This window comes from Mobula hypostoma, chromosome 18, assembly GCF_963921235.1.
Source record: "Mobula hypostoma chromosome 18, sMobHyp1.1, whole genome shotgun sequence".
NCBI classification, from domain to species: domain Eukaryota; kingdom Metazoa; phylum Chordata; class Chondrichthyes; order Myliobatiformes; family Myliobatidae; genus Mobula; species Mobula hypostoma.
The window spans coordinates 57,712,245-57,731,438 of NC_086114.1; the positions used below are offsets into that span (position 1 = coordinate 57,712,245).

At 41.5% G+C, this 19,194-nt stretch overlaps 1 protein-coding gene across 2 annotated transcripts in view; it reads left to right on the forward strand.

The window, feature by feature from the left end:
• Nucleotides 1-19,194, forward strand: part of cib2 (calcium and integrin binding family member 2) — a 110,409-nt gene that overhangs the window by 56,110 nt on the left and 35,105 nt on the right. For both annotated transcript variants that reach the window (XM_063070250.1, XM_063070251.1), the window contains exon 3: nucleotides 17,017-17,128. In XM_063070250.1, the coding sequence (XP_062926320.1) occupies nucleotides 17,017-17,128 (112 nt within the window). The remainder of the gene's footprint in view (nucleotides 1-17,016; nucleotides 17,129-19,194) is intronic.

Consider the following 19,194-nt stretch of genomic DNA (forward strand, 5'->3'; position numbering starts at 1 on the left):
AGCAGTCTGTCACATGTTCCTTCTCTCGCCATATCATCAGGATAGCGAATGGCATTGACTTCCAAGTACCTCTGAGCCAAGCTCTAAGATCGACAGCACATGTTGTGCAACAAATGTGAAGAGCCCAGGCTTTGTCTTGACTGCCAATTTTACACCCAAAGTAGAACTCATAGGCTTTCTTAATGAGAGGAGTCACGCTCCGTCTTTGAGATTTAAGCATATACTCGTCATAAATATAACAAAGTACCACGGCTGTTGCAACATTGCCGAGACATTTTGCTATCACAAATGTTCCTGAAAATATAATTACTTTATAATGAGTACACAAAATACACTATGCGCATAGAGCATGCACATCCATGTGATGGCAAACCAATATACAATACATGTAAATGCAATGCATAGAACAGTGTGTTTGTGATGCTTTTACAACCTTTCTAAAACCCCTCCTCCCATGCAGTGTCCACCCTGCCTTAGCATTGCCAAGACATGCCTGGACAAGATAGAAAACTTTTCAGCTTACATTTGAATTGAATTGAAGTAACAAATATAGGCGATTTAAAAAAATATGGTGCGTGATAGGAAAATTTCATGGTGGTTTTCATGATCAGCAGCCCAAGATCCACAAGGTACACCCAAAAGTATTCAGGAAGCAAAATCTTTGTTGTCCAGTGTAGCTAGAACCATCTGTCTGTCTCCCAACTTCAGGAAGATTCCACTCCCAGATACATATGCCCATTCCCAGATGGCCTAATTCCGCTCTAATGTCTTATGATCCTATGGTCTTATGAACTAGTCAAATACAGGAGACCCAGTCAGTTAACTTTGCTCTGCTTCTCCAGGCTTCCCAGGGAAGCTTTGGCTCTGCCTTGCTCTGCACTTCACTTTTTATCCATTTGAACTGTTCCCTCCCACGTTGCAATATTGATGGCCGAGCAACTCTCCTCTGATGATCATCTACATACTGGGTCTGGTGGGCCTGGCTATTGATTCCCAGAATGCTTATTCATTGAGGCCCAGTCATGAGTATTTCCAAACTGCCATAACCCTCAACCCTCCGATTCATGACTCACTTGGGGTTTAACACATTCTCACTACACTCAAACCTGAGACTTATGTCTTAATAATAATAGGTACTTTATTGATCCTGAGCGGGAAATTCTTTAGTTACAGCAGCAACATTTAAAAACACACTTAGCAGTGTGTCATCTTAACTAATAATATACAGAATAACAATATACACAAAATAAATTCCCATGTGCAATAATATTGTATGAAGTAATAAAACAGAGACTATTGTACGATGATGTGTGTTCTCCTGTCACACAGAGATGAACTGTGTTATATGCTTATTGCATTTGGTAGGAAAGATTTTCTGTAACGATCCTTGTGATAGCAGAACTCTTATTCAGTAGGTTTGTGCAGATTGTCCATAATGGATTACAGTTTGGTGACCTCCTCTCCACCACTGATGAGTTTATTTAGTTCTTTTGCATCACCAGCACAGATGCTGCTCTCCCAACATAAAGCCATAAAGAACTGCACTTGCTACAACAGACTGGTAAAAGATCTCCAACATCCTGCTGCACACTTTGAAGGATCTCAGCTTCCCCAGAAAATAGAGGCTGTTCACCCCCCTCTTGTAAACAGCCTTGGTGTTGGTTTTCCAGTTAAGTCTGTTGTCGAGGCCAACACCTAAGTATTTGTATTCCCCCACCGCCTCAACTTCTTCTCCCAGAATGTATATAGGACTCGTCACATTTGCCTTCCTCCTAAAATCAATCACCATCTCCCTGGTTTTGACCATATTCAGGAGCAGGTGATTCCTCCCTCACTATTCCACAAACTTGTCCACCAGTCCTCTGTACTCCGACTCCTGCCCATCTCTGACACACCCAACTACCACAGAGTCATCAGGGAACTTCTGCAAGTGACAAGACTCAGATTTGTACTGAAAGTCTGAGGTGTGCGGTGTGAACAGAGACGGAGACAGGACAGTCCCTTGAGATGCTCCAGTTCCACTCACCACCATCTCCGACAGAGAACTACCCAGCCGTACAAACTGGGGTCTATCTGTTAGGTAGTCAGTAATCCAGGAGATGGTGGATTTGTCTACACCCATCCTTTGCAGCTTCTCACTCAGAAGAAGTGGCTGAAAGACTTTATTATAATGAGATCTAAAGAAGAAGTATGCAATTCTGGAGGCATTTTTACCTCCACATCAATGCGATGGTATGTTGGTTTGAGAATCACTGTTTGCAGATATTCCAGATCAGTGAACAAGATATTGTTATGTTTCTCAGAGCCAACAGATTTCTGCCAAGCTGCCCTTTATCACAGCTTTATGAGGATTTCAGTCCTTGCTGAATCAGCTGGCTTAAGGGATATCAATTTATGTCCTGCCACGGCATTTCGACTGTAATTAAACCTCTTACCAGCTGCTCTATCACCTCTAGGGAGACGTTTCAATCCTGTGGTGTACAGCATAATTTTTTTCCAATTTGCTGGTTATTTGTTTAGCTGCAGGGCTTAAGTAATCCTGATAATGTAATAAATAAGAAATATGGCCTGTAATAATCCAAGAAGTACATTAATTTCAGGCATATTGTAATTAATGAGATGTTTTGATGCATTAGGTTTTAATAGTCCCTGGTCTATCCTTTTATATTTGAGTTATTGCATACTCTTGTTTTCAGTGCTCAGCAGTGTGGAAGGATTTGATTATTTAATAATTGAATCTATCTGTTGGGTAGAGTTAGGCTGAAGGCTTTGAATAAATTGCCCGTCTTGACCCGAAAGCCCACCTTCCCCTCCCAGTTTCCTAGATTAATGGACGTGAGCTGCAAGAGGGGAAATAAACACCTTTGAAAGTGACCTGCCTGCAATCAAACCAGCTTCAAGTGAAACAGAAATAAGTTAATACATCAAGGGTTAATGCAAATTTAATTCCCCTGCTGTGTAACCAATGGGGTAAGGAGCATTCAGCAGCCAATGTGGTATAAGACTGGCAAACTCTGGATCCCAAGAGATTCCCATCCAACGTTGGCATAAAACCAACCTCAGGCTGAATTTTATCAATGGGGAAGGTCCATGCACAAAGACCAAAGCTTACTTACTTGCTTATTCACTTTACAGAGGCAGTGTAACAAAGTGGATGTCAATGCCACTTGGGGAAGGAAATTCACGAAAATGCTGATAATTTTAATATTTCTTACAATATAATATAAATTGAGTTTTTTGCCAGTTGTCAGAATATTTCCATCAGTCCCTTTCCCCTACTGATCTAATCTTTCTCACAGGTCCGTCAGTTCCCCTGATTCTTCTGCCACTCAAATGCACTAAGGGTAATTTTACAGAAACCGATTAACCTATCTATCAGTTCTAGGGATGTGGCAAACAAGAACACCTGGGGAAGCCAAGGAGATACAGAGAAACAACACACAAACTCCAGACAAATAGCACCCAAGGTCAGGATTGAACCTGTGTCACTGGAGCTGTGTGGCAACATCACTAACTGCTGCACTTTTGATGGTCAATCACCAGGAAGCAAGCTATTGCATTCATATAATGCTATTCATAATCACCAGGCATCAAATGAAAAATTGCATACACAGGAGACCAAGATATTCATTAGGCATTATCTTACTGCCCATTACACCACTGGCATTTAGGGCAGCAATGATGGTCCTCCATCTCTGACAATGTTCAGGGCTTCCTTCATCGTGTCAGTAGCTTCCTCTCGGTTTTCACTACTGTTAGTCATGCAAGTCTCAGGAATACCATCGCACTCAGATGTGAAAGAATTCTTCAATGATGCTTCGGTAACAATTTTGATTGACCAGTCAGGAGTGTTAGCCCTGAGCTGAAGCCCTGAACCTGGAGGACCGGTGGCCCACTCTTAGTCTGGCCTCTACCCTTTGACCTGTTTGGCATGGCTGACTCTACCAAAACCCGGAGCATAAGGTCCGGACTCCAGCCAACATAGCTCTCCGTGTCATTGAGGCACACAAGCCTCGAAACCACAACAAGGTTATGATCCTCTTGGAGGTTCAGGCATTATCAGTATTGGGTTATTGCACATGTATGAAGCTTGTCTTGAGTACTGTTTATACAGATCAATTCATCACAAAACGCATTGAAGTAGAACAAGGTGAAGTACAACAATATCATACGAAGTGTAAAAGTGACTGAGAAAATGCGGAGCAGGTAAACAATAAAGTGCAAGATCATGACAAAGTAGATTGTGAGGTCAAGTGTCCGTCTTATCATACAAGAAGTCCGTTCGAGAGTCTGATTAACAGTGGAAGAGAAGCTGTCCTTCATCCTAGTACAATGTGCCTTCAGACTTTTGTATCTTACTTCCCAGTGGAACAGGGGAGAAAGAAAAACATCAGGGTTGGTGGTGGTCTTTGATTATGCTGGCTGCTGTACTCTGGTGGTGAGAAATACAGACAGAGTCCAAAGAGGGGGAGACTTGTACAGTTACAGTTACAGTTTCGAAGGCGAGATCATCAGCGTAACTAGTTTCTAGTTACAGTTTCTCATTGAAGGCCTTTCAAAACAAGTTAGTTTTAATTTGCAGAGGGTGGGGGAGGGATGAATGTAACTATCACTGACAGGTCTAGGGCAGGGTTGCTGTAGTAACAGACTGTTTATTACTGATAGATTAATTAGGATAAAACAAAGTGGCATGTAAAGGTGTAACATACAGGTCAGACCATTTACAGAGAGCTGAAACAAAAGGGGAATATGCCCAGCAGGTCAGACAGTATCTGTGAAGAGAACTAAATTAGGATTTCAGATTGATACACATACTTAAGTGGAACTGGCTAATATATTATTGAATTCAGTAGTAAGTTTCGAGGGATGCAAAGCGCCCAGAGCGAAGATGATGCATTGTTCCTCAAGTTTACATTGGGCTTCATTGGACAGTGCGGGAAACCACAGGCAGATAATGAGAGAGGGAGTGGGATGAAGTGTTAAAGTGATGAACAACCGGAAACTCGAAGTCACCTGCAAACTGAACAATGGCGCTGGGCAAAACAGACACCCAATATGCATTTGGTTTCTCCACTTTAGATAAGAGCACATCCTGAGCACTGAATTCCAAAGATTCCTTACTCTTTACCAGAAGGATTTTTGTTTCACATCCTAGTCTGGATGGCCAGCTCCTTATTTTGATGCATTGAGCCCTGGTTTTCGCCATCCCAGCTTTGAGAACCTCAATTCTGCACCGACCTGTTCAAACCTCTAAGAATTTTAAATGGGATCACTCTCATTCTTCTAAACTCAGGAGGGTATAGATTCCATTTACCTAATCTCCCCTTGTGCAAGAAACCAGCCATACTAGGACAGAATATGAAAAACAAGTTAAATTTCAGAATTCAGTATATAATCCTGGAGAAGCTGATTCAATATATAATCCTGTGAATACAGTGGATGTAGAAATATATCAAAAGTGTGTCAGTATGGAGTAGAGGAGTTCCATTCTGAGATTTGCCTTTCAGGATGCGATCTTTAAGGCTGCTTTGGCACAACTAACAATTGAAATGCTTTGTGTCAGGAAACAACGCAAGTTGTCTGGAGAAGGCTGATGGAGGATTAGTTTTAATCATAAGAGATATAAAGCCATGAATCAGCTCCACGGTGGGAATTCGATTATTTAGCAGGCCAGACAGTTAAATTACTCTTTTTATACTGCTGCAAAGTCAGCCCAGGCAATGAGATAAGTGTAGTAATCATCGTTCATTAAACCAAGTGGATGATTCAATCACATTTTTACTGGGTACATGAGCTGATATCTCTGCCTGTTGCTTTATAGTGAAGCTAATTACTGTTGGTATCAGCTGCATTCTCTTAATAGAATGGGTTGAAAAGGTTTGTTTAGTGTTTGCTCACTGAAGCTAACACATTTTGCAAAGTATAATAAATAATCACGGTGCTGTCATTTTATTTAAACACTAGCACTAATGTCCTGGCAGAGGTAAGATCAGGTGAGCCTTTAAGCTGATCCTTGAAAGTCTGTTAAGAAAACTAAAGGATGTGCAAATCCAAACAATGTACTGATAGCCTACAAGTCATTGGGAATGGCAGAGCTCCTGTTGCTTGAAATGCATTAGTGTTTTGATAATCTGACTCCAAAGTTCTAATCTTGAGTCTGTGATGATAATGTAAAGTCCAAACCTCAGGATGTAGATGAGTTCAGGTTTCTGACTGCCCAGTGATGAGAATGGTCCAGATTTTTGACTGTCTTAGTTGTATATATGGGTTCAGATCTCCAAATGTACAGGGTAAATATTATTGCTATTCGGCCTGCTGTAAACTGTCAGCAAAATGACAGAAGGTATCTTTGAGGGTGTGACAAGTGACCAATATTTGCTCAGCACATTCAATTTGGCTTTGGCCAGGGCCACTCAGATCTAGTGTTCATTGCAGACTATGTCCAAACATGAGCCAAGGGCTGAATTCCGGACGTGAAGTGGAAGTAATTGTCCTTGACATTAAAGCATCATATGACTGAGTGTAGCATTAGGAAGGCCCGTAATATTGAAGTCAATGAAAGCATCTTTGAAGGTTGGAGTTTTCTGAGTTATATGTTGCTCCAAGGAAGATGGTTGTGTTTGTTAGATACCAATCCCCAGGATATCTCTGCAGGAGTTCCTCAGGACTGTATCTCAGATCCAGCCATCTTCAACTGCTTCAATAATGTTCCTTCCTTCAGAAGGTAAGAAGTGGGAAGGTTCTCTGATATTTTGCAGTATTCAATCCACTCCCAAACTCTTCAGCAAATGAAGCAGTCCATGCCTGCATGCAGTAAGACCTAGTAATAATGGACTGATAAGTGACCAATAAGAATCATGTCACAAAATACCAACCATTAACAACCTCCAACAAGATAGAATCCCATCATCTACCCTAGGCATTTAAAGGCACACCATCTTCATTTCCCCCTACGTTAACATATTGGGGGTTGCCTTTGAAAATCATTAGCACTGAAGCTGCAAGAGCAAGCCAAAGGCTGAGTACCTTGTGGTGAGTAATTCAGCTCCTGACAACCCCAAAGAGTTTCCATGATCTAAAAGACACAAGTCAAGAGTGTGATGGAATATTTTCCATCTGCCTGGATGAATGCAGTTCCAAGAACCTCGGCACCTTGTAAGGAAACACACGCTGAAACTAAACATTTCTTCTCTTCACCACTGCCAAACAGTGGCTGCAGTGTGCACTGGAGTTGTTCAACGCAGACTGCTCCAACAGCACCTTCCACAGCTGTGATCATTTCCCAACGTATCAGTAGAACAGCACTGACATGTTATCCTCTAGGTCACATACCATCCTGCCTTTGTTTTATAGTCTCTGTAATTCAGCCAACAGGAGCTGTAGGACCCATTCTCCTGAAAAAGTATAGCAGCTCTAGATTCTGGGCAGTAAATTCTGGTTTTGGAACTGATTCACTGTTCTGTGGAAGATTTTGGTTCAGGCCTCCAAATGTCTAGTGGAAATATAATCCTGTGTCTCTGACTGTCTGATCACATCCAGGTTGACCTATCTAGTGGAAGATAGAGGTCCAAATCAGTGATATAAAGTAACTTATAATTGTAGTGATATAAAGTAGTTTTTAGTTTTTTAGGTTAGCTAGAATTGCTTAATTGATGTTGTTACCTTGAAAAATAAATCCAGCCGAAAGCACTGTGAGATACTAGCACAAAGGTCTGTCTGTTATGGACTTTTACCACTAAGGGCCTTGGGTGACAGTGACTGATTTGAATGCTCATAATTTGATTTAGTTTATTATTGTTGGCACATGTACCGAGATACAGTGAAAAATTTTTTTGTATGCAGGCAGATAATGTCATACATCAGTACATCAAAGTAGAAAAATCAGAATACAGAATATTGTGTAGCAGCTACGGAAAGAGTGCAGTGCACGTAGACAATGATTACATTACATAGATATTTTAAGACCTGTGTTGCAGGCTGATTGATACATTGCTGTTTTAATATATGGGAGTTGATGGAAACTATTGGAATCCATCTGGAGAAGTTGTCTGCAGTTGGTGGAACTGAGTACAGCAATAATGATCTAGTCAGAGTTTCACACACTGCAATGCATCAGAAGAGCAGAAACTTTGTTGATGAGGCAGTCACACTCCTTAGGTTACATACTAAAGAACACATCAGTCAATTAGCACTTGGTGGGACAGGTATGGGGATCCACAGATATCATTGCAGAGGCCTCAGCTGTTTTATATGTCCATCAGATATGAAGACCTTGTACCTTGTATGGATTAAAGCAGTGTCTGTGAATAGATGAACAAACTGACCACAGTACAATGATATAGAGGGCCGTTCATACTGTTCATAAACTGTCCCCTAATACCGCTACATCCACTTTCACAGTGGGAAGGAAAGTAGTGGTAATAGAGGATAGTTTATGAGTGGGTAATATTGTTCTCTGTGTGAATCCATGAATCCCAAGGTTGTATTCTCTCTCAGGTTTTAGGGATAAACACAACTAAAGGCGGAAAAGAAACTTGCAGTGGGAGGAGAAATTCCCAATGTGATCTATGTCAGATCAAGACAAGGAAAAGTTCTACTGAAAAAAAATACTAACAAAAAGAAATCAAATTAAAAATCAGAGCTACAAAGGTGATAATCTATGGACTACTTCAAGAGCCACTTGCAAATTGAGAAAGTGTTGAATTAATGGCTCAAAGGTCAGAGTGGGAGAAATGTATTTTTAATTTATTAGTTAATGGCACCAGCACTGGGGAAAGATGAAGCTATCCTGTTGAAACAGGCTTCACATACCTGGTCAGGACTAATATCTAACTAGGACTGTAGATAACATTTTGTAGTTTGTTGAGGGAGGTACAAGAGACTGCAGGTGCTGGAATCCAGGGCAACAAATCATCTGCTGGAAGAACTCAGTTGGCCAAACAGCATTAGTGGAGGGAAATAGACAGTTAGTGTTTCGGGGCAAGACCTTTCACCTTGACCGAAAGATAGAGAGAACAAAATCAGTATAAAAAGCTGGAGGGAAGGGGTTGAGCAAGAGGAAGGAGGAGTGTTTGGGTTCTGGTTTGGGGAAACTTAATAAAAAAATCAAAGCAATAAAGGGAAGCATAGCCAAAGTCTGTCACGAAGGGAGAGAGAATATAGAGAAAACATAAAAATATTCCTGGAATTGGGAATAGCAAGAACATTGAAAGATCTTTAATTGCATGTAGGCAACATTTGTAACAAGACAGGTGAATTAATAGCACCAATAGAAACACATGAGTGCAATCAAAAAGCCTTTTAAATGACTCCAAAATGACACAGGTTGGGTTAAGTATTATCATATACATAACTTGCAGAAGAGTTATGCAAAGTGGAAAAGGGGTTGGATAGTAAAGAATGGGGTTAATATAGCAGAGGGAGGAAGGATCTTAGCTCAGAACATCAAGAAGAAGAATCAGGTTAGTGGAGCTAAGACATAGCAAGGGAGAAAATGATATTGATGGGAGTTATCTGTAAATCCTAAATGGTAGGTCTCATATACAACATTGTACACAGCAGGAAATTAACAGTGTATGTAACAAGGGTAATAAAGTAATCATTGGGGACTTTAATGTAAATACATACTAGACACAACAAATGATCTATAACTGTGTAGTACAAATTCACGGAGTGCTTAAGAAAACTTTTCTGAAATGCTATATTGTGGAGATAAGGAACCAAACTATCCCGGATCAAATTAATAATTTTGTTCCCAGAAAAGCAGTAAGCTTGAGGATTGGAAACATTTCACCAGAGGAGGACACAACATTGAAAGGGAAAGGAAATGTAGAATATGATACTTATCAACCAATAAACAAATAAACAAGCTATAAAAGTTTCTGTGGATATGTTAAATAGAAGAGATGAGTTAAAGTTCATGTGGGTTCCCTACAGACTGGGAGAGAAAAAATAATAATGAGCGTGACTGCATGCCTCTAACTGATGCAGAGGATGTAAGTCCAGGTCTACATCTAGTCAATGTTGAATATGTATATAGGTCTTCAAAATTTGAGTGTTGTATAAGGCAGCAAGACTGATTGTCCAGTATAAAACCCCATGGCAGATAACAATTCAGGTCTCTGAATGCCTGGAGGTGAATGTGGCTCCACAGTATGTCACTGACATCCTGTGGAGTAAATGGTTCAGGGTCTCTGACAATCTAGCTTTAGATATGTGTCTGGGTCCACATCTCTCGGTTAGTGGATGCATCCAGGTCTGCAACTGTCTGTGGAAGATTTGAGTCCAAGTCAATGAGTGCCCAGTGTTGGATTTGTGTCTAGCTCTCTGATTATGCAGTGGGGAATTTTGGTCCAAGTTCACACTTGTCCAGCGATGGACAGACAGTTCCGTCTCCAAGAGTTAAGTCCAAGTCCGAAACTGTCCAGTTGTGGATACAGGTCCATGTGTGTGATTGTCTAGTGTAAGATATATGCTTGGATCTCTAACTTCAAGATGGCATTAGTGAACCATGGTAACGTATTGTAGGCTGCTTACAAATCTTCTAAATATACTTCTGAATTACTCTCACTACAATTTGCAGCCTGTAATTTCCCTTTAAGCAACATGATTTTGAACTGTCTTAATGAATTAGTGATTTCATGATCTTCTGAAAGACTCAACGGATTCAACTCTCAAGCGTGCAGGTATGGCACCTTTAAGCAGATGAAGATACATCGCCTTGGCCAGAAGAGAGGGAGGAGAGGAGTGAATTGCTGAGGAATGAAACACCCTCTAACCAGCATCTTGTTAGCAAATGTACAGTCGTTAGAGAACAAGATTGAGGACCTAAGGGCAAGAGTGCTGTATTGGTGGGAAATGAGGAATTGTTGTGTTCTGTGTTTCACAGAGACATGGCTCACTCCAGATATGCTGGATATGTCGGTAAGATCCGAGGGCTTCTCAATACACCAGATGGACCAGACTGCTGATTCACAGAAACAAATGGTTGGGGTCTGTCTTTTATGATAAATTCTTTGTGGTGCTTGGACGCAATGGTCTTGTTGCACTCTTGTTCCCCCAATCTGGAATATCTGATGATTAAGTGCCTACTAGTCTACTTACCAAGAGTGTTCTCCACTGTGATCCTGATCTCAGTTTATCTATCTCCAAAGGCAAAAGCACTTGATGTATTGAATGCTGTGAATAGCCATCAAGAAACAGCCTACCCCGACTCCTTTAAAATTATAGTCAGGGATTCAATCAGGCTTGTTTGAGGAAAAATCTGTGCAATTATCATCAACATAAGACCTGTAGCACCAGGGGTCCCAACAAACTCAACCACTGTTACACTGTGATTAGGAATGCCTATTGTTCCATGCCGAGACCATATTTTGGGGAATCTGATCACTTAGCTGACCTCCTCCTACCTGTATACAGGCAGAGGCTAAAGAGCAAGGTTCCAGAGATAAGGACAACAAAGAGGTGGTTGCAGGAGACTGAGGAATGGCTTTGAGATCGCTATGGGTTGGTACACTGGGCTGTGTTCAAAAGCTTATCGTAGAATCTGAACGAATACACCATCATTGTCATGGACCTTAGAAAAACTGTCATGGGCAAGTGTGGCCCCACAAAATCATTCTGAGTCTTCCCAAACCAGAAGCCCTGGATGAACCATGAGATCTGCAACTTGCTAAGGCCCAGATTGGTGGCATTCAGCTCGGGCGACCATGTTACATACAAGGGAATCCAGTACAATCACCAAAAAGCCATCTCACGTGTCAAGTAGCAATCTGGACCAAACTTAAATCACTGAAGGATGCTCGGCGGCTGAGGAAGGGCTTGAATACTATCACCGCTTGCAAAATGAAACCAGCAACATAGGTGACAGCAAAGCTTCGCTCCCAGACCAGCTCAATGTCCTGATGTAAGGTCTAGACCTGAAACGTCAACTGTTTACTCTTTTCCATAGATACTGCCTGGTCTGCTGAGTTCCTCCAGCATTTTGTGTGTATTACTTTGATTTCAGACATTGCAGATTTCCTCTTGTCAATGCCTTTTATGCTCACTTTGACCATCAAAACATGGTGGCACCTTCATGAACTCCCACAGCCCCTGATGACCTGGTGATTTCAGTTTCCTCGATTGACGTGAGAGCATCCTTTGGGAGGGTGAACCCAGGGAAAGCATTGCCCCAGATGTGTACCTGGCAGAATACTAAAGACCTGGGCTGGAGTGTTCACCGATATCTTTAACCTCTCATTTTAGCAGTCTGAGATACCCACTTGCTTCAAACAGGTTTCAATCATACCAGTGGTAGAATGTGGTAATCTGCCTCAACGATCATCATCCAGTAGCACTTACATCCAATGTGATGAAGTACTTTGAGACGCTGGTGATGAATCATATCCATTCATAGCTGAGAAATGACTTGGATCCACTCAAATTTGCCTACCATCACAACAGGTCAACAGTGGATGTTCACTCAATCCTGGAACATCTGGACAACAAAGAGGTATACTTCAGGATTCTCTTCGTTGACTGCAGCTCAGCATTCAATACTAACATCGCTTCAAAACTAATCAATAAGCTTCTAGACTTCAATACTTCCTTCTGCAATTAGATCCTTGATTTCTTCACTTGAAGACCTCAGTCAGTAGAGACTAGCAACAACATCTCCTCTACGATCTCCATCAGCACAGGTGCACCACAAGGCTGTGTGCTTGGCCTCCTGCTTTACTCACTTTATCCTTATGACTGTGAGCACAGATCCAATGCCATATTTAAATTTGCTGACAACACCACAGTCATTGGCCAAACGAAAGGTGCCGATGAATGAGCATATAGGAGGGAGATTAAAAATCTCTCTGAGTGGTGCCACAACAATAACCTTTCCCTCAATGTCACAAGATCAAGGAGATGATGATTGACTTCAGCAGGAGGAGAGAGGTCCATGAGCCAGTCCGCATCAGGGTATTCAGAAGTGTGGCGGGTCAGCAACTTTAAACTCCGCAGAGTTATCATTTCAGAGGATCTGTTCTGGCTCCAGCACATAAGTGCCATTACGAAGGAAGCATGGCAGTGTCTCTACTTTCTTAAAAGTTTGTGAAGAGTTAACATGTCATCTAAAACTTTGACAATGTTCTATAAATGTGTACTGGAGAGTATAATGACAGGTTGCATCATGGTCTGGTTTGTAAACACCAATGCCCTTGAATGAAAGAGCCTACAAAAAATAGTGTATACAGCCCAGTCCATCATGGTAAAGCCCTCCCCACCATTAAGCACATCTACACAGAGTGCAGTCACAGGAAAGCAGCATCCATTAACAAGGACACCCACCATCCGAGGCCACGTTCTCTTCTCAGGAAGCAGGTACAAGGGCCTCAGGAATCACACCAGCAGTTCAGGAATAGTTATTACCCCTCAGCCATCAGGCTCTTGAACCAGAGGGGGTAACTTCACTTGTCCCATCACTGAACTGCTTCCAAACCTATGGACTCATTTTCAAGGAATCTTCATCTCATCATCTTATTATTTATTTATATATATATTTTTTTAGATTATGAAGACACGCAGTCCTCTTTTATTGTCATTTAGTAATGCATGCATTAAGAAATGATACAATATTTCCTCCGGTGTGATATCACAAAACACAGGACAGACCAAGACTTAAAAAACTGACAAAACCACATAATTATAACATATAGTTACAACAGTGCAGCGATACCATAACTTGATGAAGAAGTCCATGAGCACTGTAAAAAGTTCTAAGTCTCTCAAATGTCCCACATCTCACGCAGACAGGAGAAGGAAGAAAAACTCTCCCTGCCATGCCCGACCACAATCCGTCTCTGAGTCATCCGAAAACTTCGAGCCTCCGAATCAGCTCTCCAACACCGAGTACTGAGCACCATCTCTGTCCGAGCGATTCGACCTCAATCTCGGTCGCCAACAGCAGGCAAAGCTGGGGATTTTGAGGCCTACCCTCCGGAAGATTCCCGACCGCGCTGTAACGACATCAGCAAACGAGCTTTTCAGAAATTTCTCCAGATGTTCCTCTGTACTTTCACGTCCGTCTCCACCAAACCAGAATTGTCCACGGCCCCTATTTAACGGATACATTATTATTTTTCACCGGAGGGCTGTGCAGTATTTGTACAGTTTGTTGCATTTTGTACGTTGGTTGGGGCGGTCTTTCATTGATTCCATTGTGTTTCTTGTATTTACTGGGAATGCTCACAAGTAAATGAATCTCAGGGTTGTATATAGTGACATTCATGTTCAAAGTTCAAAGTAAATTTATTATCAAAGTACATATATGTCAACCATCAGCTCTTCAACAAAAGGGGATAACTACACTCATCTATTGAGATGTTCCCTCAGCCAATGATCTTACTTTAAGGACTTTTTATTTCATGCTCTTGTTAGTTATTGCTATTTATTTAAATTTGTATCTTTACAGTTTGTTGCCTTCTGTGCTCTACTTGATCTTTCATTGATCCTGTTATAGTAATGTAATACCCTGGTTAAGATTTCTACTGCTAAGCTGTGAGGTATTTTTATTTTAGCAGTTTTCTCAAAAGCAGTGCGTTCTGCTGGTAAGGGTGTTTTGGCTTTGGCTAGAGATAAGGAGCCACAATGTCCGACTTAGGAACATTATGTCAGCCAATCAGGATTGTGTAACTTTCTGCCTAGTGGAAGATTTGGTAGAGCTGGGTGGGATCAGATTTCTGAAGGACAGGAGGACATGCCAATATTCCTGAGAGAGCCAGTTCGTTTGAGATGCTCTTCAGGGGAAGTTTGGAATGTGATGGGTGCCTTCACGTAGAGTGTGGGTTCAGCACATGGGTAACGAGATACTCCTGACGATGCCAGAAATGAACTCCAAGGTTTATGTACACATTGGACTGGTTTAACTGTAATGTACCCTTCTATTTTTCTTCTCTTTTTCTGTAACTATTTGTTAAAGTCAAAAATATGGTAAATACACGTTCTTTGTAATTTTATGCCAGTGTGTGATCTGTCATTTCTTGGCGACTATGCATGGGGCAGTATTTACACAACATTCACTATAATTAATGTTCCTTAACCAGTTTGATGGAACCCCAAATAATACTGATCCTAGACTTATATCACGAATGAAAGGTGGCCTCACCGCTGAGTTAGCTAACGAGCCAAGTTTGTATACGAGCCCCATGAGAGGGTTACAAGTACTATTCTATAGATTTGCTGAGTATGCCCGCAGGAATAAAGAATCTCAGGGTTGTATGTGGTGACATATATGTCCTCTAATAATGAATCTTGCCATTAAACTTTGAACCATATACAACCCTGAGATTTGTTTTCTTGCGGGCATACCCAGTAAATCCAAGAACCAGAATGAAAGACGGCACCCAACAGGGCGGACAAACAACCAATGTGCAAACAACAACTAACTCTGCAAATACAAAAGAAAAAATGAAATAATAGCAAACACTGTAAATAAGCAATAAATATCAAGCTCAGGTGATGAGGAGTCCTTGAAAGTGAGTCCATTGTGTAGGATGTGAGATTATTTATGATTATTATTATTTGTTTTTTGTCTGCTCTTTCTTTTTTTGTATTTGCAGAGTTATTTTTCACATTGCTTGTTGTCCATTCTGTTGGGTGTGGTCTTTCATTGCTTCTATTGTGTTTCTTGTATTTATTGTGATTGCCACAAGTAAATGAATCTCATGGTTGTATATGGTGATATATATGTACTTTGATAATAAAATTACTTCGAACTTTGAACAAACTTATAGACGATAAGGGCCTAGTTCTATATTTCTCCAAGGGTGGACTTTGGTCCAGATGCAAACCATTCAGTGATACATGAGACTTGATCTTAGACTCTTCAGTGGAAAGTCTGGGTCCAGGTCTAACACTGTCTTTTGGTTTATCTAGGTCCAGGTCTCCATTTGGCTAGTGATGGCCTGCATTCAGATCTAGGATTGTTGAGTGCAGCATTGTGATCCGAGGTCCAAATCTCCAGCCGTTTCAGCTTCCCTATTGCCTTTATTATCTTTTTTTTGTAATGTGAAGACCAGAACAGTGCTTGGTTCTTTAGGTCTGAGCTAACTACATCTGTAGCTTGATATTATATTTCAACATGCTTGAAGGCGTGAGAAGAGCAGGGCAGTTGATGAGAAAACGTATCGTCACTGTCATCCTGATGTTACCTTAGGGCAGAGCCCAGATGATAAGATGCACCTCCAAAGCTATGCTTCAAGTATTCAGCCTTGTATAAAGAAAGAAAGATTAGCTTTATTTGTCACACGTACATCAAAGCATACAGTGAAATCTGTCATTTGCGTTAAATCAGTGAAAGTTGTGCTGGGTACCCTGCAAATGTATCCTTGCTTCCAGCACCATCATAACATGCTGTCAACTCATCAACCCGACTAGTATGTGGGAGGAAACCAGAGCACCTGGAGGAAACCCACACAGTCATGGGGAAAACGTACACACTCCTTACAGACAGCAGTGGGATTGAACCCCAATCTTACTGCTGGCGCTGTAAATCGTTGTGTTAATAGCTATGCCACTGTGCTGTCCTTATCTCTTAAATATCTTAATTAATATGTTAGCATTCTAATTATTTAATATTCTCTCAAATCTAATGGAAAAAATGTGAGTCAGTTGAAAATGGGTCAAACTGCTTTATACCAGACAGTTTAATCATACTGGCAAGCAAACAAAAAAAGGATGTTTTAATTTTTGGCACTTGGACCTGAGTAAAACTGTAGTGAAAGTTATTAAAAGCCTATGTAAGTGTAGGGACACTCTTAAAAAAACAATGATTTACATTTTTTTCTCACTTGTAACGTTTCTCAGACTGAGTCATATGAGAAAGATAACATTGATGTAGTTGCCAAATGTCCCAGCATCAATGATCATTAACTTAATTATTAATCAAGTAACAGATGGACTGGCTAACGCCTTAAGATACACCAAGTTGCAAGTGAGTGCATACATTATCAAGGTGCTCAGAGATTGTCTTTCATTTCTCTGCAGGTTGCATGGCAGATACCATGAGATGGCTCCTCACATAGTGCCAATGGATTACACCAAGGAGCCAGACGTCACAATTCCAATTCAACTCATAATAAATATGCCGGAGCTAAAGGTACAAGGATAGACTCCGTTACTGTCAAATGCAGGACATCCTTCATGTGCATGTGTTTGTATGATTGAGGAGGATTTAGTCATGTAGCTAACAGCAGTATGATTCTTTGCCTTTTTCACAAGGTACAAATCACAGGAAGAATTGTAGAGGGTAGCAGGAGCTTCCACAAGACAATAAGGAAGAACATCTGTTAAGCATTAAGCAGGGCAGCCAACAACCTGCTCCCTGTTCTGTGGGTGGATGGCAGACACAGAGACAGGCTTTGTCTGCACTGGCAAGAGCAAAGATATGTGAGCGTTAAGTTCTTTATAATGGGGAATGACAGCTAATGCCCCGAGGAATAGAGGAATGCCACAGTTATTTGGAGATCAAGACTCCAGGACTCTATCTCGATGCATTTGTGGCAGATGTTATATGAGATGGCTATTTCTTTGAATGAGTCTTGTTACCAGAGGTTGTCAGTCACAGAATTTCCATGCACATAGTGCTGTGTTGCAGAATCAGACTGCAGTGGGATTTGGATACTGTACTCCATGTGAGGAACAGTAGATGTACAGCGACATCTGTATAACACCTGTGTTACAGTGGTAGTACCAACCATCCAAACACCAGTCCCAAACCCAGTGCAGTGAACAGCCAAGGAGAGAGAAGAAAAATAAACAGTAAGTTTCCAGAGGTTATTAAATCCCTGGCGATTCCATGTTAATCCCGGCAATTTACTGTTGTGACTGCCTTTTGAATGGAGATGTAGAATATACAGGCAGATGACCTTAAGCTGCAGTTTTCAAAAGTGATCCCTTTTTAGACAGCTCTTTAAAAGTTACAAAAAAGGTGTGGAGTGAGCAGTAGTGAAGGAATAGAGCACCAGCATGACCTCACTGACCCTTCCTGGTGCTCTCTGCCTCTTTTGTGGATCTGTGGCAGAGGAGGGATACCCTTATTAGCGTTATAAGACCAGGCCAAAGGTAAAAGGCAAGGTGTCAAATGTTCAGAGCACCTGGGACACAAAGAAATGAAAGATCTATTGAAGATCTGAGCCTTCGTGAGTATTTGGACTGTGCATTACTGTACTATCTGAGACTTTGTCAAGTATCCTGCTAAAATCCCAGTAGACCACATCAGTGGTTTTACCCTCATCAACCTCTTTGCTACCACCTCAAAAAATTAAAGCTAGTTAATCACAGCCTTTCCTTAAGAAATCAGTGTTGAGTATTCTTGATTAGCTGTATCTCTCTGCTGATTAATGTAGTCTTTCAGCCTTTTACCTAATAATTATCAAGTACTATAAACGGAAAGGAGGAATAGGTCTTGGAGGTCTTGCACATTGAATATAGGAAGTTAGGAAAGAACTGAAAGGCAGGATCTCGGAGGTAGTAATCTGTGGATTGCTCCTGGTGCCACGTGATAGGCCAGGAATAGAAAGTCAGACAGGGGCAGTGTTTCAGATTTCTGGATCATTGGAACCCCTTTTGGGGCAGGGGTGACCTATACAAGAGGGACAGCTTGTACCTTAACCATGCGACCATAAAACATAGGAGCAGGATTAGGCCATTCGGACCATTGAGCCTGCTCTGCCATTTGATCATGGCTGACTCATGCCCCTCTCACTCCCATTCTTCTGCCTTCTCCCCTTAACCTTTCACGCCCTGATTGATCAAGAACCTGTCAGTCTCCACCTTAAATACTCCCAATGACTTGGCCTCCACAGCCGCCTGTGGCAATGAATTCCACAGATTCACCCCCCTACCTCCAATTAAAGAAATTCCTCCTCATCTCTGTTCCAAATGGACGCCCCTCTATTCTGAGGCTGTGCCCTCTGCTCCTCAAAAATCCACTCCACAATCCACTCTATCTAGGCCTTTCAACATTTGATAGGTTTCAGTGAGATCCTCCCTCTCCCAATTCTTCTAAATTCCAACAAGTGTAGGCTTGGAGCCATCAAACCCTTTCATTCCTGGAATCGTTCTCATGAACCTGCTTTGAACCCTGTCCAATGTCAGCACATCTATTTTTAGATAAGGTGCCCAAAACTGCTCAGAATACTCCAAGTGAGGCCTCACCAGTGC